This window comes from Doryrhamphus excisus, linkage group LG19, assembly GCF_037039965.1.
Source record: "Doryrhamphus excisus strain RoL-2023G ecotype Guam linkage group LG19, RoL_Dexc_Guam_v1.1, whole genome shotgun sequence".
NCBI lineage: Eukaryota > Metazoa > Chordata > Actinopteri > Syngnathiformes > Syngnathidae > Doryrhamphus > Doryrhamphus excisus.
The window spans coordinates 15,619,367-15,642,500 of NC_136375.1; the positions used below are offsets into that span (position 1 = coordinate 15,619,367).

The window sequence follows — 23,134 nt, forward strand, 5'->3', positions numbered from 1 at the left end:
TGAAGTAATGTTCCGCACCACAGAGCCGCGTTTGTCAAAATTGTCCCCAACCATGGGGGTAGCTACTAGGGGTGGCCGAGGAGTTACCAATGGTGGCCACGGCCACCTTAGCTCCAGCACCCCCGGGAATGAATGAATGAATGAATGAAAAGCAATACGTTTAAAGACACCAAGTAATTTAAGAAGAAGTCATGATGAAGAGTTGAAAAGATCAAATCCATAGTTTTTGGTGCCAAAGTATTTTATAAGTGAATTTGTTTTGTGCCGTCTCTTTGTGTTACGATACTGATACGATTTGTAGAAACAGTTGGCTTTTGGATGTCATGTACCAGAAAGAACAGAGGGGGCGCCAATGCACCACAAATGATGATGACCGCCGTTGGAAAAAGTAGAAGAAGAAGAAAACTGTTGTGGTTTGACTTCCAATCAAGATGGCGACGCGCAGTTTCTTTCCATCACTCAGCAGACTTAGGTTTGCTGTAAAGGTGAGAAAAAAAAAGTTAGCAGACTTCGTGAATGAGCACTTGTGTTTAGAAGGTTACTTAATCATCTCCACGACTGTAGTCGGACAACATCTAGCATGCCGAGTCGTGATTAATGGAGATGTGTCGTGGCAAACGTGATCATGTACTGTGGTAGCTCATCACATATACTTATATTTATATGTACATAGCTATATGAGCTATGTGGTCCAATTGAAAACTAAAAGACAACGTGAATTGCCGCTGTTGTGATGGACGGCGTCACCGACTGTAACCTCAACCGGACAATGTGACCTAGGGTGTCCTAGGGTGAAAGAGAATGTCTTACCATGAATTGCATTTATACACCACACTAATTAACATTTAAATAAGTCAAAACCAATCAATCAATGCAACTTCCTTCATTTGTTGGTACAGTTGGAACTCTACCAGTGTCATACTCTATATACTTAGTTAATAATACATTTGCTTCATGAATAATACATCAGTTTAATGTTAACAATGTCATGTTGTTTTGCAGCGTTGTCCATTCCAATCCGGATGGGCTCAGTACTCCACCGCCCCCAGTCCCGATGAAGAGGTAATCAGTTTATTTTAACTTTTTCAGTATGTTTATCTGCATTTCTGCAATGATGACTAAACAATATTGTCATATGGGTCTTGCTACCACCGTTCAAGGAAAAAAAACATCATGGATTTCGGTCTCAAAGGTCTCATTGCACCTCAAATGGAATTCAACCTTTGACTAATAAGTCAAAGTATGCATGTTTAAGCACATTTTATGGGGTTTATTTTGCCTAAATGAAGCATTCCCAAGCATTGAAATAGCTGAATGAAGTCAAACACAAATATGTGATATGTAGTATTCTACGCTGGTCACTAGGTGTCAGTAATGTTACTGTTTCGGTGGACTACACAAGCCAAGGGACTTGATGGTGGGATCAACAGGCTTTTATTGCAGCTTTGAATGATCTCATTCTCACTCTGTCATGATTACAAATTGACTAGTTTGTTAGCGTTGACAACATTTGATGACACCATTATATGTGAGTACATCATTAATTTCTCAATAGTATTCAACATTGTAATTGGAATGCAGCAACAAATATGAGCACACAATATTGGGTAATAGGAGTCTTTCATGTCAAGAGGGCTCTAATTATGTTTAAAAAAATATTTAGAAGGTTGTAAACAAGATTTCTACGCTCTAAATATGACAACGTTCCATTTATAATTGATAAGGAACCCTACTTTGTGCAAATTCACTTATCACGGCCTGGTTAGGAACCAATTAATTGTGATAAACGAGGGATTACCGTAATGTTTTTCATTCTTGAAATTGACTTTCACTCCAACATATCAGGAGGTATGTCATTCTTTTGACACTGGTTTACTTTTTGCTAGACATGCACCTTCCATTGAAGAATGAATGCCAAAGCAATATTGCTGTCTTTCTGTTGTTTCCATCCCACAGACGTTTGACAAGATCCTAATCGCAAACAGAGGAGAGATTGCCTGCAGGGTAGGAGTGACCGCGTTCTCAAACTGTGTCTGCCAGACTGTGCAACATATGTTGATTGCAAACTGTTCAGTGCAATGTTTTTTGTGAATGGTGCGAAACTGAAGTCCTTCCTCTGATTTGCACTTGCTGTGTCTGTGCTACATCAGGTGATCAAGACATGCAAGAAGATGGGTATTGGGACCGTTGCTGTTCATAGCGATGTGGACTCCAATGCGGTGAGTTATTTCCTACGAGTTGTCTGACTTCTCAGGTATCAACACTCTGTTGCATGTTGGATGCTGGATGCGGTGGGGGTGTTATGGAGGGAGGAAAAGTCAGGACACTTCCAAGGGCCCTTGGTTGCCAGGGAACCCAAAAAAGAATTACTTACTCATTCAATCCCGACTATAGGGCTGTTATTTCATGTCTAGAGGGCTCTAATCAGGTTAAAAAGTGCATTTAGGGGATGGAAAACAAGTCTTCTATACTTCATATGTCTTATTTTCTCTTATTATGTTTACTACTGTCAAATGTTTTCTCCGCTCCGCAGCATCACTATCACTTTGGAACAAATGTGGTCATATAAATATATTTAGCCATGATGTCGAAAACAACAATGCTACAGCGTAAACAACAACCAAAAATGCTTGTTTTACATAAAAATAACATTTTTTTTAGGATTTTTTTTAGGAATATAACACCACTAACTATTTACAATTTTCCCATTTCCCTTCAATGCCTAAGCTCCTTCACGACAAGATGCCATTTCCCTATTCCAATGGGAGAGGTGCAGGCTGAGTTCTTATAAAATGCATTTCGGCCATCTTGTAGTCCTTCAGCTTCAAACTACACCAAACCTGCTCTCTTCTATTATAGAGTTCCATCATCATCTAGGTCACTGGTAGCGAATGAGTTAGTTAATAAAGGGTGGGGGTGGATGGGGGCAATGTGAACTTGCAGGAACGCGAGTCTTCCACTGTATTCAGTTATTCTTCGCTTATTAGCTTAGCCGTCTGACTGCCACACAACGGTCAACGATAAACGAAACAGTGCAAAATGGTGCTCGTTCACAGCGGTGCAGGCTGCGGTCCGACATCTTTTTAGTGTCCCTCCTGAACTGTCATTGCATTCAAGCACACGCGATGACGTAAAAGGATAGCGTTACACGATTGTACACAGCTCAAATATGACCCCCGTAATAGTTTAACATTACACTATGTAACTGTGTGTAGCTTTTATTGAAGTGTTGTTTTTCCTTAACAGAGACAATTTATGTAGTGTAGCGTCGCTGGGGAGTTCTTTCTGTTTTGTTGTTTTTTGGTTTTTTTTAGCTAAACACAGTAGTTGGTTAATATTCTGCATTATACGTTTGTAGTGTCTAGTCTGTTTTTATCCATCTGAAATACAACCAATCATATTTGGTAGGGAAGATTCACCACACGGTGATTGAGCGCGGGCTAACACGTTGTCGTGTGTGTACAGGTCCATGTCAAGATGGCAGATGAGGCCGTGTGTGTTGGGCCCGCCCCCACCAGTCAGAGCTACCTCAACATGGATGCCATTCTGGATGCTGTAAGATCCACTAAAGCCCAAGCGGTAAGTATTTCCACTATAATATGTGTCTGGGGTGGAAATAAACAACCAAATGTAATAATATTAATAATAATGATAATATTGTGTACCTGTATGTAAGGTAAGAACAAGTTTCTCTTTTGTGTGCATGCAATAGACGGAGCTAGGGAATCTGTCAAGGCGCCAGATAAGGAAAACATGACTTATGGCCGTCGCAATATGCAATAAATCAATTAATCAATTAATCGCACAATCAATTCAAACAAACTCCATCATTTTACCGGCCTGGTTATGTTGTAATAATAACAAAGAGGTTTAAAAAGCCTGTTCATTCCTAGAATTCCATGAGTTTAGCTGACATTTTGAATTGGATTCATGACTTTCTCGTTAGTCTCGGAAAACAGAAACACAAATGTTTAAAATTAACATCATGGTTTGTTTGTTCTTTTCTGAAGGTTCACCCGGGCTATGGCTTTCTTTCTGAAAACAAAGAGTTTGCAAAGAGGCTGGTGAGTGCTTTCCTATTGGCTCCTTGTGCGCTACGCTCTCCATAGTAGTCGGCCTGCAAAGATTATTCGGATCATTCGAACAGTCATCGAGGGTTTTTTTTTTTTTTTTCCACATTTCGAATAATCGCTTACACGTCACTAACGTGCCTACGTTACCCATTGAAGTGGCTAGAAAATGTGGCCAAACAGCAATTGGAACACTGTGACGTGTATCATCCCAGCGTTTAATGGCGTTTAACCAACCCTGTGGTAAGATGCACACACCTTTCATAATAGGCACTCATTCATTCATTCATTCATTCATTTTCTACCGCTTATCCTCATGAGGGTCGCTGGGGGTGCTGGAGCCTATCCCAGCTGTCTTCGGGCGAGAGGCGGGGGTACACCCTGGACTGGTGGCCAGCCAATCACAGGGCACATATAGACAAACAACCATTCACACTCACATTCATACCTGTGGCTAATTAACCTAGCATATTTTTGGAATGTGGGAGGAAACCGGAGTACCCGGAGAAAAACCCACGCATGCACGGGGAGAACATGCAAACACCACACAGAGCGTGGAATTGAACTCGGGTCTCCTAGCTTCACTGCTAATATAGTTTGACAATGCTAGACAGTACTATCTGTAAAGATGTACTATCTTTCTATTTTTCCAGGCAAAAGAGGGCGTGGCATTCATCGGGCCAGACACTGGTGCCATCCAAGCAATGGGAGATAAAATTGAGAGCAAGCTGATTGCCAAGGCTGCCAAGGTCAACACTATCCCAGGGTTTGATGGCGTGGTTGAGGTATGGCAAAGCACCTACTTTGTGGGAAAGTACCCAACTGTTGCCCCTTTTCCCACTGTGACTGGTTCAGAGTAGAGTAGAGTAGAGTAGGTTCTCCTGTTGCAGTTAGTTGCTTGCAGAGGGAACGGAGCCTGACCCACACACAACGAAAGTTCCTCCTGCACTAGAAGTGCTCCACGGTGTCCGCATGCAAACACATCCCAAACACTCACTGAGGCGGTACTCGCCACATACAGATCCACAAATGTTGTGACTTGTAGCTTGCAAGTGATTGAGTACAATTGTACTTTGGTTTGCGTATAACCTAAAGTACTCTCTGTTACAGACTGCTGAGGAAGCTGTGAAAATAGCACAAAATATTGGTAAGCAATCACCTAACTGCACTTCAAGTGTGTCCGATCCTTATTTCTGTTCTTAAACAACAAACCTCTTGACCGTTTTGTACACGATAGCATAATCAAGAACAGATAATAATAGGAAATAAAGTCCAAAACACTTGGGAAACATACTTTGGTAAATTGGTTCTTATTAGGGTGGTTAGCGTGCAGACCTCACAGCTAGGAGACCCGAGTTCAATCCCACCCTCGGCCATCTCTGTGTTGAGTTTGCATGCCAAAATTTTCCAAAAACATGCTAGGTTAATTAGCCACTCCAAATTGTCCATAGGTATGAATGTGAGTGTGAATGGTTGTTTGTCTATATGTGCCCTGTGATTGGCTGGCCACCAGTCCAGGGTGTACCCCGCCTTTCGCCCCAAGACAGCTGGGATAGGCTCCAGCACCCCCTGCGACCCTCTTGAGGATAAGCGGTAGAAATTAATGAATGATTATTAGTACTACTACTAGTACTAGTAGGCTAGTATTAGCCTGCTTATTGGCTTGCTTATTAGCCTGCTTTTGCCCTATTATATACAATTTGTCAGACAGCTGAGATAGGCTCCAGCACCCCCCGTGACCCTCATGAGGATATGTGGTACAAAATGAATGAATGATTATTAGTACTACTACTAGTAGTAGGCTAGTATTAGCCTGCTTATTGGCTTGCTTATTAGTCTGCTTTTGCCCTATTACATAAAATTTGTCAGACATTTTTTTTGTAAAAAAAAAAAAAATCAATGAAAAAAAAATCAATAAAAAATATCAAATTATTTTAAAAATTGACCTAATGACGCCACTGGCCCTTAGAAGTAAAAAAAAAAAAAAACATGCTAGTTTAATTAGCGACTCCAAATTGTCCGTAAGTATGAATGTGAGTGTGAATGGTTGTTTGTCTATATGTTCCCTGTGATTGGCTGGCCACCAGTCCAGGGTGTACCCCGCCTCTCGCCCCAAGACAGCTGGGATAGGCTCCAGCACCCCCTGTGACCCTCGTGAGGATAAGCGGTAGAAATGAATGAATGATTATTAGTACTACTACTAGTAGTAGTAGTAGGTTAGTATTGGCCTGCTTTTGCCCTATTATATAAAATTTGTCAGACATTTTTTTGTAAAAAAATAATAATAATAAATGAAAAAAAAATCAATAAAAAATATCAAATTATTTTTAAAATAGGCCTAATGACGCCACTGGCCCTTAGAAGTAAAAAAAAATGTGAGTGTGAATGGTTGTTTGTCTATATGTGCCCTGTGATTGGCTGGCCAACCAGTCCAGGGTGTACCCCGCCTGTCGCCCCAAGACAGCTGGGATAGGCTCCATCACCCCCTGCGACCTTGGTGAGGATTAGCGGTAGAAAATGAATGAATATTTCTTATTATTCCCAATCAGTGACACGCGGTCCAGGGAGGCCTCACCTGTCTTCATGAAAAGTCTGGAAAATACAGTCAGTAGTACTAAGAAGTACTTCAAAACAGCGTTGTCAACGAAGATGAATTGTCTTCTTTTTCATAGTATCTCAGTGAGATTGGAGATGTGCGCCGCTCCTAATAATGAACACATCTTTATTATTGTTATTTTATGTTTCTGCTAGGCTACCCAGTCATGATTAAAGCATCTGCAGGCGGTGGAGGAAAAGGAATGAGAATTGCATGGAATGATGAGGAAACAAGGTATTGCTAGCATGTTAACATTTATCTCAGTAGCAATTTGATAATATTTTGACATATATTGATTTCATAATAATTATGATTCTTTGAAACGATCAAAAATGTGTTTGTTACAGAGAAGGCTTCCGGTTCTCATCCCAAGAGGCAGCATCAAGCTTTGGAGATGATAGACTTCTTATTGAGAAATACATAGACAACCCCAGGCACATAGAGATTCAGGTATAGTAAGTCTCCTGGTAATGATCGCTGTACTTTGACTGACTCATATTGAATAATGAATATTGACTGAATGCTCGATGACATTCATAAATGAGGCGTCCTTCTCATAGGTGTTGGCAGATAAACATGGTAATGCTCTTTGGCTGAATGAAAGAGAATGCTCTATCCAGAGGAGGAACCAGAAAGTGGTGGAAGAAGCACCCAGGTTTGCAAGAAACAATTTTGGATAGATTTTCTAATGACTCCTCTTTATAAAAATGTATTGTGGGGAAAAAGCTATAGTTTATGGCACAGTAAATATGTTTTTACCATTCTTAGAGCCCTACAGACATGACATAACACCCCTATAGTGGCCTTTACATTCCTAAATATGTGTGTGAAGTTGTTTCATTCAAATAAATCAGATCTTTACAGAGGTACGTGTTACCACGCGCACGGGTTGCAAGCGTGCGGTACCACGTGCAGCCCACTCACTGCCATTGCAAGATGTGACCGGGGGAATACGCTAATCCACCGTGCAGGGAGGAGGTCCGCTCGCGACGGTGGCTGCGTGCAAGGTTTTCCTGTGTGAACGCAGAAAATTATTTGCGTCCCAATTTTCATCCAGGCGGCACGGCGGTAAAGTGGTTAGCGCGCGGTACCAGGGTTCAATTCCACTCTTGTGTGGAGTTTGCATGTTCTCCCCGTGCATGCGTGGGTTTTCTCCGGGTACTCCGGTTTCCTCCCACATTCCAAAAACATGCTAGGTTAATTAGCGACTCCAAATTGTCCATAGGTATGAATGTGAGTGTGAATGGTTGTTTGTCTATATGTGCCCTGTGATTGGCTGGCCACCAGTCCAGGGTGTACCCCCGCCTTTCGCCCCAAGACAGCTGGGATAGGCTCCAGCACCCCCACGACCCTCATGAGCAAAAGCGGTAGAAAATGAATGAATGAATTTTCGTCCAACGGGCTCTGAGTGCCGTCTGCGGGTTTGAAAGTTCATGCGTTTTTTTCCCCATTTTTGCATGTAGGAGCACGTATCCCCCCCCATAGCCGCTAAAATAAAATAGTCTTTATGAAATAAATATAGAAAACAAATATAGTCATGGCTCTTCTTTATAACAGAATCAAAAGAACAACATATGGAATAAAGTGGCCCCTTTAAGAGGACAGCAGCAAGTCCAAAATACTTGACTTTGAACAGGATTATTTTACACCTTGGTTCTGTTTAGAAGCACAAATGAACTTTGTTCTTTGTTTGTTGATTTAAAAGTGGCTTCCCTTCTTGCTGCTCCTCCAGGAGTCAAATGTTCCTTGTAAATTGTTAAGCATGTTGAACATACGATTACATTGGCTGCTTTCCAGTACTTTCCTTGACCCGGTGACAAGACGAGCAATGGGCGAGCAAGCGGTGCAGCTGGCCAAGGCAGTGCATTACTCTTCTGCTGGTACCGTGGAGTTCCTGGTAGATTCCAGAAAGAACTTCTACTTCCTGGAGATGAACACACGGCTGCAGGTCAGCAAGGCGTTGGTGTAACCTAAATTCCTACATTCAGTTACTTTATGAATAAGACAATGAGGGGGGGGGGGGGGGGATTAGCAAACATCTGATCAGGCTAATGAGCATCATGTCCACTCATGATCACATCCTAATCCTCTTGGTATCCTGAATGTTCCTGGGGAACCTTGGTGAGGAGTCTAGTGTCTGTCTCACAGTGTCTCACCGACACCTTGTGGCCAATGTAGAATACTGTATTCACAATGGTAATACTTCTTCTGCCCTGTATTTGTATTTTATGTCATTTATTTACATCATTTATCCATTTTGAAGCTTAAACGCTTCATTGAGGCCAAAAATAAGTCAAATTTGCATGGGCAAAAATGCTTAAAACTGCACCAAACATGAGCTTTTCTGTTGTGAACTTCCATCATCACCTCTTTTGTATTTTATGTCATTTATTTACATCATTTAGTCATTTTGAAGCTTGAAAACACTTAATTGAGGCCAAAAATAAGTCAAATTTGCATGGGAAAAATGCTTAAAACCTCACCAAACATGAGCTCTTCTGTTGTGAACTTCCATCATCACCTCTTTTGTATTTTATGTCATTTATTTACATAATTTAGTCATTTTGAAGCTTGAAAACACTTAATTGAGGCCAAAAATAAGTCAAATTTGCATGGGGAAAATGCTTAAAACTGCACCAAACATGAGCTCTTCTGTTGTGAACTTCCATCATCACCTCTTTTGTATTTTATGTCATTTATTTACATCATTTAGTCCTTTTGAAGCTTGAAAACACTTAATTGAGGCCAAAAATAAGTCAAATTTGCATGGGAAAAATGCTTAAAACTGCACCAAACATGAGCTCTTCTGTTGTGAACTTCCATCATCACCTCTTTTGTATTTTATGTCATTTATTTACATCATTTAGTCATTTTGAAGCTTGAAAACACTTAATTGAGGCCAAAAATAAGTCAAATTTGCATGGGTAAAATGATTAAAACTGCACCAAACATGAGCTCTTCTGTTGTGGACTTCCATCATCACCTCTTTTTATCACTCAGGCAAAAAAAAAACATAAAAGGTGTTTGGGTTGAGAAGTATGTTTTTGCTAGTGAATGAGTTAATGATGTTAGTTCAAAACTTGAAAAATCAGTTTTTAGTTTTTAGGAAGGCCTGGAAAAAAAACACTTTGTTTTTAATGTTGGTTCCAGGTTGAGCATCCCATAACGGAGTGTATTACTGGTCTGGACCTGGTGGAGCAGATGATCCGGGTTGCCAAGGGTTACCAACTGCGACACAAACAGGAAGATATCCCAATAAACGGCTGGGCCTTGGAGAGCCGTGTCTACGCTGAGGTTTGCTATGCTCTTTGCTGCACCGCAGGGGTGTCCGACTCCAATGTGCTTCAGCACAGAAGGGTTAATAAATATGAAGTTTGGAGTTCTTGCATGTTCTTCCTGTGCATGGTTTCCTCCCACTTTACAAAAACATGCATGTTAGGTTAATTGGCCACTCCGTGTTGTATGAAAGTGAATGGTTATTTGTCTGTATGTGCCCTGAGACCAGTCCAGGGTGGACCCCGCCTCTCCCCCAAAGACAGCTGGGATCGGCTCCAGCATACCCACGACCATAGTGAGGATAAGCGGCATAGAAAACATCATCATAAATAAACAGCGTGGGGTTGTACCTGGGAGAGAAAGTGACCAAATGCGTCGCGTTAAGGAGTTAGTCACTGTGGTGGTTTTTAGAAGTGTCTTCCTTATTTCATCGCTCAGGACCCTTACAAGTCATTTGGTCTTCCCTCCATTGGAAGGCTATCCCAATACCGGGAGCCAGTCAGTCTCAACAACGTAAGCATTGAATCAAACATTCCCAATCCAAAATAATATCCTTATTTTTTAAATTCTGTGTTTATATGTGTCTTTTTGCCAGGTCCGGGTGGACAGCGGCATCCAGGAAGGAAGTGACATCAGTATTTATTATGACCCCATGATTTCCAAGGTTAGTGTACTATTTAACATGTTTTTTATATGATTTTTTACATGCCTGAAAAGCACCCAAGGGCTAATTTGTATGTTTGTTTGAAGTTAATAACCTACGGAGCTACAAGAGCAGAAGCCCTGGCCAAAATGGAGGATGCTCTGGATAACTATGTCATCAGGGGTACTGCCGATAGAACGTCAAACTTGTTGTTTTATTTTGCTTTTCTTGCCTCTAATGATGTGCGGCTTTGCCTCCAGGTGTGACCCACAACATTCCGCTCTTGAGAGAAATAATCACGCACCCCCGCTTCATTTCCGGCGACATTAGCACTAACTTCCTTCCAGAGGTTTACCCCGACGGATTCAAAGGTCATCAGCTCGAGGTGGACCAGCAGCGAGAGTTGATAGCGTCTGCAGCAGCGCTGTACATCACAGCGCAGCTCTCCTCCCAGAAGGTCCTAGGAAACCTGAGGTGAGGATCCTCACTGTCTCCTCATAGGTTGAAAGAACCGCCATTATGGAACCGTTGACAGAAAATACACCAAAATTAGAAATACGGTACAGGTTTATATTGTATGGGATGAAAAATCAGTATACTGTACTGATACTGTAAGATGAATGAAATGCTGTCATCGTGACGAGAAGGAACATTGGTGTGGAGAAGTATTTACTCAGGGGTCCATTCTCACTATAAACCCTACCCAACTACCCAATTAAACCGGTTGAAACGGTGATTAAACCATTGTTTTTCTGTGGTGAAAAATGTAAAAAAAAAGGGTAACTACACAGGAAATAATGACTCCTTCTGCATCGTCATGCAGGGTGTCCTGCGTACCGGTGGAGCGTAGCAGCTGGGAGCTTTGTGCACAGCTGGAAGAGCGATGGCATGCAGTGCAAGTTAGTAAATCAGGAGACACGTATACGGTGAGCATAATGTACTTTTTTTTTTTTTTTAATGTTTGTCACATGAGTTATCTATAAGGTGTCACGCAAAAACAATGTTTAGCATTTGATGAAATAAATAGAACCGGAAAAGACTACCAGAAAGATTCTTCATTGCTATCCTCATCATAGGAAATAAAACCACTCAAGATGTCTTCTTCAGGATCACAAACAGCCTCAAAATTCCTTCATCACACACCTTGTCAGTCTCTCTTTGGTTGTGTGTGTCACTTTTGTTTACACGGTTAGCCATAGTGTGGACTGTCGGTGGTCCGGGCAATTCTACACTCCATCAAACATAATTAAGATGTGTCAGAATTGGCCGCATGAGACTTCAAAATGTGATATTGCTCCCATAAATATATTTATAGACATAAATGTGTCACCGCTCCACTCGAAGCATCATGTCGTTTTTAGTCTGAAATTAGCCGCAAAACTGTACAAGTTGCAGGGTTCAAAGCGTGGCCGCTTATATTCCCCTGGGAATGACAGGAGATGATGCTGAATATCAGATGAGAGCCTCCCTATTGGAGGTCTTTTATTAAGCTGTGGACACCAGTGTCGGCCTATTTTAGTTCTTCAAAGGTTCTTAAGCCCCCCTAAATCATTTCATATTTTTTTATTATTTTTTTTTATTTCTGACAAATTTCATATACAGTAAAGTCTGGTTATATCGATATTCTCGGGAGTCGGAAAAAATATCGATATAACCGGACTATCCATATATCCGATCCTGCGCCGAACTGCATTAAAAGTGGGCGGATCTTTGATATGGCATGTAATTTTCTCCTTGAGTTCATGGATTGCGTATCTAGCATGCTTTTGTACTACAATACATTTTGTACTACAGTAAATAAAAATAAACTTACGCTGTAGTGATTACCGGTTACCGGGACATAATTCACCCCGGAACTATCGATAGGGAAGGTGTTGCCACCCGGAGGGGTAGGCGCGAGGGATGGGTGTTTTCCGCTGTGTGTGCTGCACTCTGGTGGTGGAAGTGTGAAAAATAAAGTTGACTGGAAGCAGCCGTTCGCCGTGTTCTTTTTTGGTATTGAAATCCTTAAGCAAAGATTGATTTAAGCTGCTTTTGTATCGATATAAGCAGACCAAATTGGCTGGCGGGAGATGAAAAGGGCATCGTAGTAACCGGATTATCATAATAACTGTGTATCGTACTAACGGAGCTAATTATATCATAAAAGACTAGAAATTTGCCGGGAAATGAAAATAGTATCGTAATAAGTAGTAATTCGTTTTAACCGATATCGATATAACGAGACTTTACTGTAATAGGGCAAAATCAGGCTAATAAGCAAGCCAATAAGCAGGCTAATACTAGCCTACTGCTACTAGTAGTAATAATCAGAAGAATAATAATGATGATAGTAATAATAGTAGGCTAATAATATAATATAATAATGATTATGATATCATTGAATGGTTGCAGAGCTTGTGTACATTTAATGCTGGCCTAAAACTATGGAGTATCTCTACTAAATCTGTACAAATGTGGGAAAGTTATATCCCGCTTCTTGTTCCTTATTTGGTTTTGGGATTTTTGGATTTTGTTGGAATGTCTACTACATTCATTCATATCCTGCGCATCTCCAGGGGGCTAAGCCCTCTTCTCCACCAAGAACTAAAAAAAGTCGTTTTGTTCACACAATCAAATGTGTGAATTAAACTTTGATTTCATGTGTAGATTTACTGCATTTTTTTTCCATTGAATGTTCTCTCCCTTTGATTGGCAGCGGCATGGTGTAGGCTAGCACGGTAGCGGTCGCTATGTAACTCATCACGGTATCACAATGGGCTTGCCTCTGCACAGGTGCAAGTGGACGGAGCACGCGTGGACGTCCATGGACAAGTCAACTTGGCTTCCCCGCTGCTGCCGCTCACCATCAACGGGGCAGACAGGACGCTGCAGGTATATTCTCCTTCATGTATTCGCTAGGGAATGAATGAATGAATGAATGAATGAATGAATGAATGAATGAATGAATGAATGAATGAATGAATGAATGAATGAATGAATGAATGAATGAATGAATGAATGAATGAATGAATGAATGAATGAATGAATGAATGAATGAATGAATGAATGAATGAATGAATGAATGAATGAATGAATGAATGAATGAATGAATGAATGAATGAATGAATGAATGAATGAATGAATGAATGAATGAATGAATGAATGAATGAATGAATGAATGAATGAATGAATGAATGAATGAATGAATGAATGAATGAATGAATGAATGAATGAATGAATGAATGAATGAATGAATGAATGAATGAATGAATGAATGAATGAATGAATGAATGAATGAATGAATGAATGAATGAATGAATGAATGAATGAATGAATGAATGAATGAATGAATGAATGAATGAATGAATGAATGAATGAATGAATGAATGAATGAATGAATGAATGAATGAATGAATGAATGAATGAATGAATGAATGAATGAATGAATGAATGAATGAATGAATGAATGAATGAATGAATGAATGAATGAATGAATGAATGAATGAATGAATGAATGAATGAATGAATGAATGAATGAATGAATGAATGAATGAATGAATGAATGAATGAATGAATGAATGAATGAATGAATGAATGAATGAATGAATGAATGAATGAATGAATGAATGAATGAATGAATGAATGAATGAATGAATGAATGAATGAATGAATGAATGAATGAATGAATGAATGAATGAATGAATGAATGAATGAATGAATGAATGAATGAATGAATGAATGAATGAATGAATGAATGAATGAATGAATGAATGAATGAATGAATGAATGAATGAATGAATGAATGAATGAATGATGCAGGTGTTGCCTTCAGGTAATCTAATATGTTCTTCTTTTCTTGTAGTGTCTATCCCGGGATGCTTCAGGACACATTGTACTGCAATATCTGGGCACATCGGTAAAGTTGCATGTGTACAATGTGTTTATATAAGTAGAAGAGTCATTAGACCCACTAATTCTTTAAGGGGGGGGGGGCACAACATTAAAACATGGCAAGATTTAGAAAACAAATATCTTTAGAACAATTTCTTTGAATTGATACATTTACCCGGCTCGGTTTATCACCCTGTACATGCGTGTTTGTTTTCCTCGCTTCCTGCCTCCTGACAGCCATCTTGCTGAACATAGTCATTGGTCACATGGGACCGAGTGTCCGAATTCTAACCTTAAAAACCATCCAGGAATAAAGTGATAGAGTGTTATGATGTTGATGTGACCATACTATATTCCTGCTCACACTGGATTATACTCCTTTTTGTAGTTTAGGGTTTGCATTCTGTCCAAGCTGGCTGCAGAACTGAACTCCTACATGCCTGAGAAAGTTCCAGAGGACACCAGCAGCATCCTACGTTCGCCGATGCCCGGCACAGTGGTGGCAGTTTCTGTAAAGCCTGGAGATACGGTAAAACGAGCGCACCACGCAGGCCGGGTCTACTTGCAGACCCACAACTGCTCCACCTGTCAGTCAGATCCGTATCACACATTTCCTATTTTCCTTGGTGGTGTCGCGGTCGTGTAGGTTGCAGAGGGCCAAGAGATCTGTGTGATTGAAGCTATGAAAATGCAGAACAGCATGACGGCCGTCAAGCAAGCCAAGGTCAGTGGAAGCCCCTCAGATGTCCTGTGAAGCTTAGCCCTGCCCTAAAAGTGGAATTAGATTTTGCCATATAATTAATTCAAGTGGTTTTCAAGATATTATCAATAATATTGAGTATTGACAATCATTTGTAGGACAATTATCATCCAGCTAAATAAGGCCTTACTGTGGATAATGACACACTGGTCTGCTTCACAAGCTTTACTTCTGGGGTTGGTTTGGTAATGGTTTAATTTCATTTCAACATGCATCAGATTACAATTGAGTGCATCCCATAATCAGTTCACAGTTCAGTTATTGTAACTGTTACATTTGTTCACTTCCTGCCATCCTAATATAATTAAAGTTTTTTTTATTAATTTTATTTTATTTTATTTTTTTTTTTTTTTGTCCCGTACCGAAGTAGGAGGTGATATGAGCATCCAATGCCATAATGGGTACCATAGTAAGTGTCAATATAGTGATATATATAGCACATCATGACTGGTTCAAGACTCTTCATCCTTGAATTTAGCAAATTTATTTTATTTAATTATTCATTAATTTATTTTAGTAATTTTTATTGATTTTTAAAAAAAAATACATTTTTTTTTTTAATTATTTTTATTTTTTTGTTTTTTGTCACGTACCCAAGTAGGAGGTGATATGAGCATCCAATGCCAGAATGCCACGAGGACTTCTGGTTTCAAGTGTCATCTGTTAAACTTTGCCTACTTTTGTGATCCTTCAGGTAAAGCGTGTCCATTGTAAGCCAGGTGAGACGGTGGGTGAAGGAGATCTGCTGGTAGAGCTGGATGATCCCTCTCTCAGTACGTCGTGAGGGATCAACGCTGATGAAAGATTGGACTCAGCTGGACTCAACCAATGATGAAGCTCTCAATGCAGAAGACATGAATGCCCCCAACAGTGCCTCGGCGTTAAACAATAGAAATTACTTCTGTCAATCTGGATTTGGAAGCCATTGCTCAAGCTCTGGCATTCAAACACCATAATGAAATACTGTCACTACTTTTATAATAGGAATATTTTATCACCTGTGTTGGTCATAACTTGGAAGCATTTTACATGAGATATTATTTGTTGCTGGATTAAAAGTGTCATTTTTGCCATTTGCCACTTTTTAATGTTCTGCTTGCAAAATAAAGATTATGGGTTACACTATACTTTGGCACCATCTAGTGGTTCGAATTGTACGGTACACCAGGCCAGTGCCTAATCCAAATGACGGAAATGAACGAAACGAACTGATCTTTTTACTGAACGAACCGGGGTGATCCGGTTCACTGAAATAAACGGTTTTGCCCACCACTAATGGCGGTGACTTTGAGTTATGATTCAGCGCTGGATGCGTCGTCTCGGTCACCAGAGAAACTCGCACATGCGCATCAAAGCCCGAGTCGACTCACTAAACCAGTGAACGAACGTTGAAATCACGATTCTCATTTGAGAATACCTGCCCCTCAAAAAGGTCTCTGCACATCATTTAGGGTGTTACTCGTTTTCCTTGATCATTTAGATAGCAACAGGGTTGACAGAAACAAGCGATTCCCGGTGAAGTAAAAAAAAACGACTCGGTGAATACTCGACCATCACTTGTTGCAGTGAATGCATTTGGAGCCACACTCCTTACCACAAGATGGCGCACCAAAGACGTTTACGGAGAAGTCAAAAAAGAAGAAGAAATCAAAGGACAGAAGAAGAATAAAACCAACGAAGGGCAACGCTTCACAGCACCGTCGCCTTTCAGAACATGTTTTGGATTTGACACATTCACAGTCGAAGATAAAATCAGTCCGACGTTCGTTTTAGGTCAGGATTGAAATGGCGGCACAGGGTGGAATGTTGTTACATCACAAGGTCAGCAGGTTACTGAGCAAAGAGAACGGGAAACCTGTTCTCAAACCCAACAAACCTCTTATCCTCAAAGATGGCGTGGCCAACCGCAAACCAAAGAAAGGAGGTAAAGTCACTGCGTTGCTTAACTGTTATTTCATGCTTTGTTTCTGGTAGCTCGGGTCATACCATTACGGAGTCCCGAGGGGCGGGGGACGTGGGCGAAAATCATTCATTCATTTTCGATACCGCTTATACTTTGATGGGTTAAAAAAAAGATGAATCTTAAGCATTCCCGCAATTGTAGTGGTATAAAGTAATACCATAATGAGGTTTGAGTTTTTAATGAGTGATGATGGTGGTTCGGTCTTGTCAACATCCGGTGCTAGCTAGTAGCCATCTAAGTTAGCTATAAGGTAGCGGTACTCGGACTGGGCGAGGCCAAATTGTAAAAAAGCTCCCAAATTGCAAAAGTTCGTCTTATTTTTTTAATTATTTATTTTTCATGTAAATGTCAGAGTTTAAAATATGGCTATATTGTTTTTTTTTATGTCAATTAGCTACTAGAAATTGGAAACGGCAAGTACTGATTAGCATCATGTTCACTCATTGGTCGATTGGGACATTTTCGACATTCTGGGATTGCGTTGCATGACACGCATTTTACCTAAACGTGGTACATAAGAAATACTATAAGTACAATTGATGAAATATTATATTCCTTTACCAATTTGACTCACCGTGACTTTGAGAGGAAAAAGCACATTAAACTGAACTTCCAACTTTGCACTTTTTTTTTTCCTCCAGAGGCGACCTGCATCACAGAGCTGTCAGTCATGATGGCGTGTTGGAAGCAGAACAACTTTGTGGACAGCCTGTGCTCCAGAGAGATGGGCGACTTCTACACGTGTGTTCAAAAGACCCGGGTATGTTTCCGCAGCTGCTAGATTATCACGTAAACAACTGTTCAGATGTTTGAGTCGTCGCTAAAACAAAAAAATATGGATGTCGGTCACTGAAGAAGCTAATTTTCTCATTTTTTGCTGAAACCACCCTATTGTTCTATTGGGAATTTATAAAGACACAAAAAGGCTAAAAATAAACTTTTTTTCTTGATGAAAGAAAATGTTTATGTTGTCGTAAAACTCAGAGAGTTGAGTTTTGTGGGATTGGCTTACATTATGAAATTGATCTTATCTACCCCGCAAAGACCTGGAAGTCAGCCCACTGTCCGGCTTTGCCATGGCCGTCATGAAGACAAGCGGATGGATGGATAGATTCGCTTTAGCATTTTTGCACATGGTATATCTGTGTTGCGCAACTTTGGTGGTGACTGACCTCTTTCTCCCTCCTAGGCTGCAATGAAGAATACTTCAGGACAAACGAGTCTTTCCGGAGGACGTTTGCTTCCGAAACAGGCCACCACCTTATTGAAGAGATACCCCAACATACTGGCTGAGATCTAGCGACCTCGTAATGTTGACTTTCTAGATCATTGTTGTTTTATATATTTTTTGATATGTCTGATCGTTGGGTCAAGGAAAAAAAAAAACCACCATGTCAGACTGGGAAGCCTGTATTGAACGGTTTGATTGATACCAAACAACACGTAAAATGGAGTATTTGAATGTAAACAACCTGAACCAGAGTACAATGAAGAGGAGGATTAAGCCAGGCTATTTTTTTTCCTAAACGGACAAATACTATTCATTCAAACATTTACTAGCAAATTCTTTTGTCTTTTTCGGTGGCAAAATAATTATGCAAGCAAGACATGTTTAATTGGAAGTGCACATTGAGTGTTGTACACACACTAGAAACCTTGCAATCCACATTGGTTTTTATGTTTTAGATATTTTTTCGTAGAGATACTCAATTGTTTTAGGCCACCATTAAATGTACACAAGTACACACAATCTACACAAGCTCCAAAACCATTCAGTCCAGTGATCAATTATATCATAATGATTTATTAATTCATAATTAATTGTTTATTATCAATTATTAATTATGTTATTAATTAGCCTATTATTCTGATTATTTATACTACTACTACTAGTAGTAGTAAGCTAGTATTAGCCTGCTTTTTGGCTGGCTTATTAGCCTGCTTTTGCCCTATAATATGAAATTTGTCTGAGATTTTAAAAATTAAAAAATCAATAAACATTTTTAAAAAATTATAAAAATATCAAATTATTCATATTAATATATTATATTATTTATAATAATATTTATATACTTCAGCCCCCCTAAAATAGGCCTAATGATGCCACTGCAGACATCACAAACAATACAATTCATGATTATTTATTTTTTGGTCAAATATTGCAACATCTTATTAAATTAGTAAAAATCTGTAATCCGCTTCTAATACAAAATATGATCATTTAATGTATAAATACTGTTGACTTCACAAATAGAAAATGTAGGTTTGCCATTTCTAAACACAAAGGTAAGAAAAGTAACTATCCACTACTAATTGCTGTTTTAGGATCAATCCAATCCGATTCCCATTCACATATAGAAAGCAATACTGTACAATCTAAAAGGGTTTCGATGCCATGATGAATGTAACGTAGGTAAGATCCTTGCCACCTTCAGCTGGTGTCACCAAGCAGGGAAAGTATGGCGCCGGCCTGCAGGGCCAGCTTACTGCTGCTGTGGTCCATCAGGTCAACCAGGCTGCCTTTCATGTTCACATCCTCCAACTCCTTCTTCATCACACCTTGAAAACCCGAGCATGAAAGAGAAGGTATGGTGAGATGCAGATCAACTTATTCATATTCTTTAGTTTGCTCTGATATGAAGACAATAACAATGTGCAAATGTTACTCTACTGTCCACCTCAAAGCTGTTTTCACAAATGAACACTATAAACAAACAACTTCTCCTTGAACTACCACTTTAAAATTGTCGAGAGGTGGTTATCCCCCTCGTAGGACCCTTCCAAGGTCTTAAAAGTAGCTCAAGATCCCTACGAGGAATGACAAAGTTAGGCTACATTTTCCCTAGCCTCCATTGCCCTCACTGAAATGAGGTTTTCGTTGAATTTGCCTCTTCAGCCAATCAGAGAACTTGAATGGGCGGGTGTTTAGCGCACATAGGCAACGAGGATTGGCTAAGGTTTAGTAAGATTGCGTTTTCAGCCAATCAGATAATTCAGGTGGGCGGGTGTTTACAGCACATAGGCAACGAGAATTGGCTAAGGTTTAGTACGTTTGCTGTTTCAGCCAATCAAAGAACTTGAATGGGCGGGTGTTTAGCGCAATAAAAGCAACGAGGATTGGCTAAGGTTTAGTAAGTTTGCTGTTTAAGCCAATCAGAGAACATAGATGGGCGGGTGTTTAGCGCAAATAAAATCAACGAGGCTTGACTAAGTTTTAGTAAGATTGCATTTTCAGCCAATCAGAGAACGTGGGTGGGCGGGTGTTTAGAGCACATAAAATCAACGAGGATTGGCTAAGGTTTAGTAAGATTGCGTCTTCAGCCAATCAGAGAACTTGGGTGGGCGGGTCCAAAGTGCGATACAACATAGCGAGAGATGTGAGGAGAAGGTTTGCCAAATGGAAGTACAGATACTACTAAAATAAAGTAAAAGTAAAGCACTAAAGTAAAATGTACATTATGTCCCCGAAAAAAAAATATTGTCTACGTCAAATATACAGCATATTTATGCAGTATCCTGTGTTATTTTTGCACATGACTATAGAAGTAATATTTGAGTAAGGCAGGCAAGTGAGAGATGTCCACCTTGGCAGCATCACACTCCAATTACCATGTTTTCATCTACAGCATATAAACGTATGAAGCAAAGTGACGTACTGCTAGTGGCAAGGCTGCCGATGAGACTCAAAGCACTGAGCTTGACCTCCATCGTCCCTGTCGGGTCTTCCAAAATCCTCTTCAGTACTGTCAACAGGTCTGCTTCCATAACCATATTCTTCATTGACTCGGCTGCCACAAACACAGGAATTAATGGGAGGGCACATATAGTCTATAGTAGTCTATATAGTATATAGTGATAACTGCATGTAGTATGGATAATAGGGATTCAACAATTCCCGGTGTTAGGGATTAATCATGGGAAAACTGGTTTGTGTTACCATTTCAGGAAAAGTAATGAATGAACGGATATCTACTATATTGGGTAATAGAAGTGTAAAGGTAGAGCTCTAATAACGGAAAAAAAATATTTAGAAGGTGGTCAACAGGTTTTCTATGTTCTAGCTATAAAAATATTCCATTATAAACAAGGAATCTAACTTCATGGAAAAGCACTTATTCCAATTAACAGTGATAGATGAGGGATTTCTCTCTGATAGCAACCAACATGTTTGCAGTGAGGTTCTTTACCGAAGTCAATCTCAGATGCAATCGCCAAGGCAACCAAAGCCTCATTCTGCATGATGACGTGTTCACTTTTGGACATGGAGATAAGATGGCGCATCCCATCCGCTTGTGCTACGGCCTGGACCACTTCCTGTTGGACAACAGGGAACATGAATGTCAGCATTTGTCACCAGACAAAAAAAAATAATAATAAAAAAAAAATTAAAATAAAAAATAAAATTAAAATTAAAACAATTAAAAAAAAAAAAATAATTTAAATTATATTAGGAAAGCAGGAAGTGAACAAATATAACAGTTACTGATGCACTCAATTGTAAGCTGATGCATGTTCAAATGAAATGAAACCATTACCATTACCATTACCATTACCATTACCATTACCATTACCATTACCATTAGCATAACATAACCATTGCCATAACCATTACCATTACCATTACCATTACCATTACCATTACCATTACCATTACCATTACCATTACGATATCCATAACCATAACATAACCATTGCCATAACCATTACCATTACCATTACCATTACGATATCCATAACCATAACCATTACCATTACCATTACCATTACCATTACCATTACCATTACCATTACCATTACGATATCCATAACCATAACATAACCATTGCCATAACCATTACCATTACATTACCATTACATTACCATTACCATTACCATTACCATTACCATTACCATTACCATTACGATATCCATAACCATAACCATAACCATAACCATAACCATAACCATTACCATAACCATAACCATAACCATAACCATAACCATAACAATAACCATAACTATTACATTACCATTACCATAACCATTACAATATCCATAACCATAACCATAACCATAACCATTACCATTACCATTACGGTATTCATAACCATAACCATTACCATTACCATAACCATTACCATTACCATTACCATTACCATTACCATTACCATTACCATTACCATTACCATTACATTACAATAACCATAACCATTACCATTACCATTACCATAACCATTACCATTATGATATTCATAACCATAACCATAACCATAACCATTACGATTACCATTACCATTACCATTACCATTACCATTACCATTACCATTACCATTACCATTACCATTTTCTAGCTCTGGGTTGCACAGAAAGGAGAAAGACTTGAGTTCCCGTCCCACATAAGGATTGTGGATGATGGTCAAAAAAGACGTTCCAAAAAGAGTGTACTTTTTCTTTAAAGTTTTCTATTGTACGTTATGGATGAAAGCGAGTCACTCACGGGGCTGCGGCCGTATCTGATAAGGGCAGCCAGCAGACGATTGGCTTCTCCTCGCACTCCAACGTGGTCTTTGACCGAACACCACTCCGTCACCCGACTTAGCACCGTGGCATCAGTTCCCAGCACCTTGGCTGCTTCCTCTACGTTTGGGAAATTGGAAAAATAGAGAGCAGTGACATTTTTTTTAAATTAATAAATAATAAAAATGTATTAAAAAATTTTTTTAAAAATAAAAATAAATATATATATATTTTTTTAAAGAATAAATTTCAATTTGACACCTCACAGCCAGTCCGGTGCATTCAAGGACCGGCAAAGAGAAAGAGACACACCGTAGCTGCTCACCTTGTCCATCAAGCACCATTCGTAGCATCCCCAACAGTTTGAATTGAACCGGCGCCATGTCAGATTGCAGCAGCGCCTTCATCCTCTCCGCCACCCCATCGTCAAGCATTCGCGCCTTGTTGGTCGCTTCAA

General features: G+C 39.7%; 3 protein-coding genes across 5 annotated transcripts in view; 2 read left to right on the plus strand and 1 right to left on the minus strand.

Moving 5' to 3' along the window:
• Positions 1 to 348: 348 nt before the first annotated feature.
• Positions 349 to 16,296, plus strand: pcca (propionyl-CoA carboxylase subunit alpha). The gene is made up of 23 exons (XM_058056651.2): positions 349 to 485; positions 1,003 to 1,062; positions 1,957 to 2,004; positions 2,151 to 2,219; positions 3,466 to 3,579; positions 4,011 to 4,064; positions 4,724 to 4,855; positions 5,181 to 5,217; positions 6,822 to 6,900; positions 7,014 to 7,116; positions 7,227 to 7,321; positions 8,464 to 8,614; positions 9,817 to 9,960; positions 10,381 to 10,455; positions 10,538 to 10,606; positions 10,693 to 10,768; positions 10,846 to 11,059; positions 11,409 to 11,511; positions 13,361 to 13,459; positions 14,430 to 14,483; positions 14,847 to 14,987; positions 15,105 to 15,182; positions 15,913 to 16,296. The coding sequence occupies exons 1-23, from the start codon at positions 432 to 434 to the stop codon at positions 16,000 to 16,002; spliced, it is 2,139 nt and encodes a 712-aa protein (XP_057912634.2). The 5' UTR covers positions 349 to 431; the 3' UTR covers positions 16,003 to 16,296.
• A 546-nt stretch (positions 16,297 to 16,842) lies between these two features.
• chchd1 (coiled-coil-helix-coiled-coil-helix domain containing 1) lies at positions 16,843 to 21,544 on the plus strand. The gene is made up of 3 exons (XM_058056665.2): positions 16,843 to 17,142; positions 17,823 to 17,941; positions 18,371 to 21,544. Exons 1-3 carry the CDS (start codon positions 17,004 to 17,006, stop codon positions 18,479 to 18,481), a joined length of 369 nt encoding a protein of 122 aa, XP_057912648.1. The 5' UTR covers positions 16,843 to 17,003; the 3' UTR covers positions 18,482 to 21,544.
• The window catches only part of LOC131107029 (rap1 GTPase-GDP dissociation stimulator 1), an 11,647-nt gene continuing 7,057 nt past the window's right edge, over positions 18,545 to 23,134 (minus strand). For all 3 annotated transcript variants that reach the window (XM_078799035.1, XM_058056659.2, XM_058056660.2), the window contains 5 exons: positions 23,003 to 23,128; positions 22,658 to 22,797; positions 21,369 to 21,495; positions 20,838 to 20,969; positions 18,545 to 19,740 (listed from right to left, as the gene is read on the minus strand). In XM_078799035.1, coding sequence (XP_078655161.1) covers positions 19,613 to 19,740; positions 20,838 to 20,969; positions 21,369 to 21,495; positions 22,658 to 22,797; positions 23,003 to 23,128 — 653 coding nt within the window. In that variant the 3' untranslated portion in view covers positions 18,545 to 19,612. The remainder of the gene's footprint in view (positions 19,741 to 20,837; positions 20,970 to 21,368; positions 21,496 to 22,657; positions 22,798 to 23,002; positions 23,129 to 23,134) is intronic.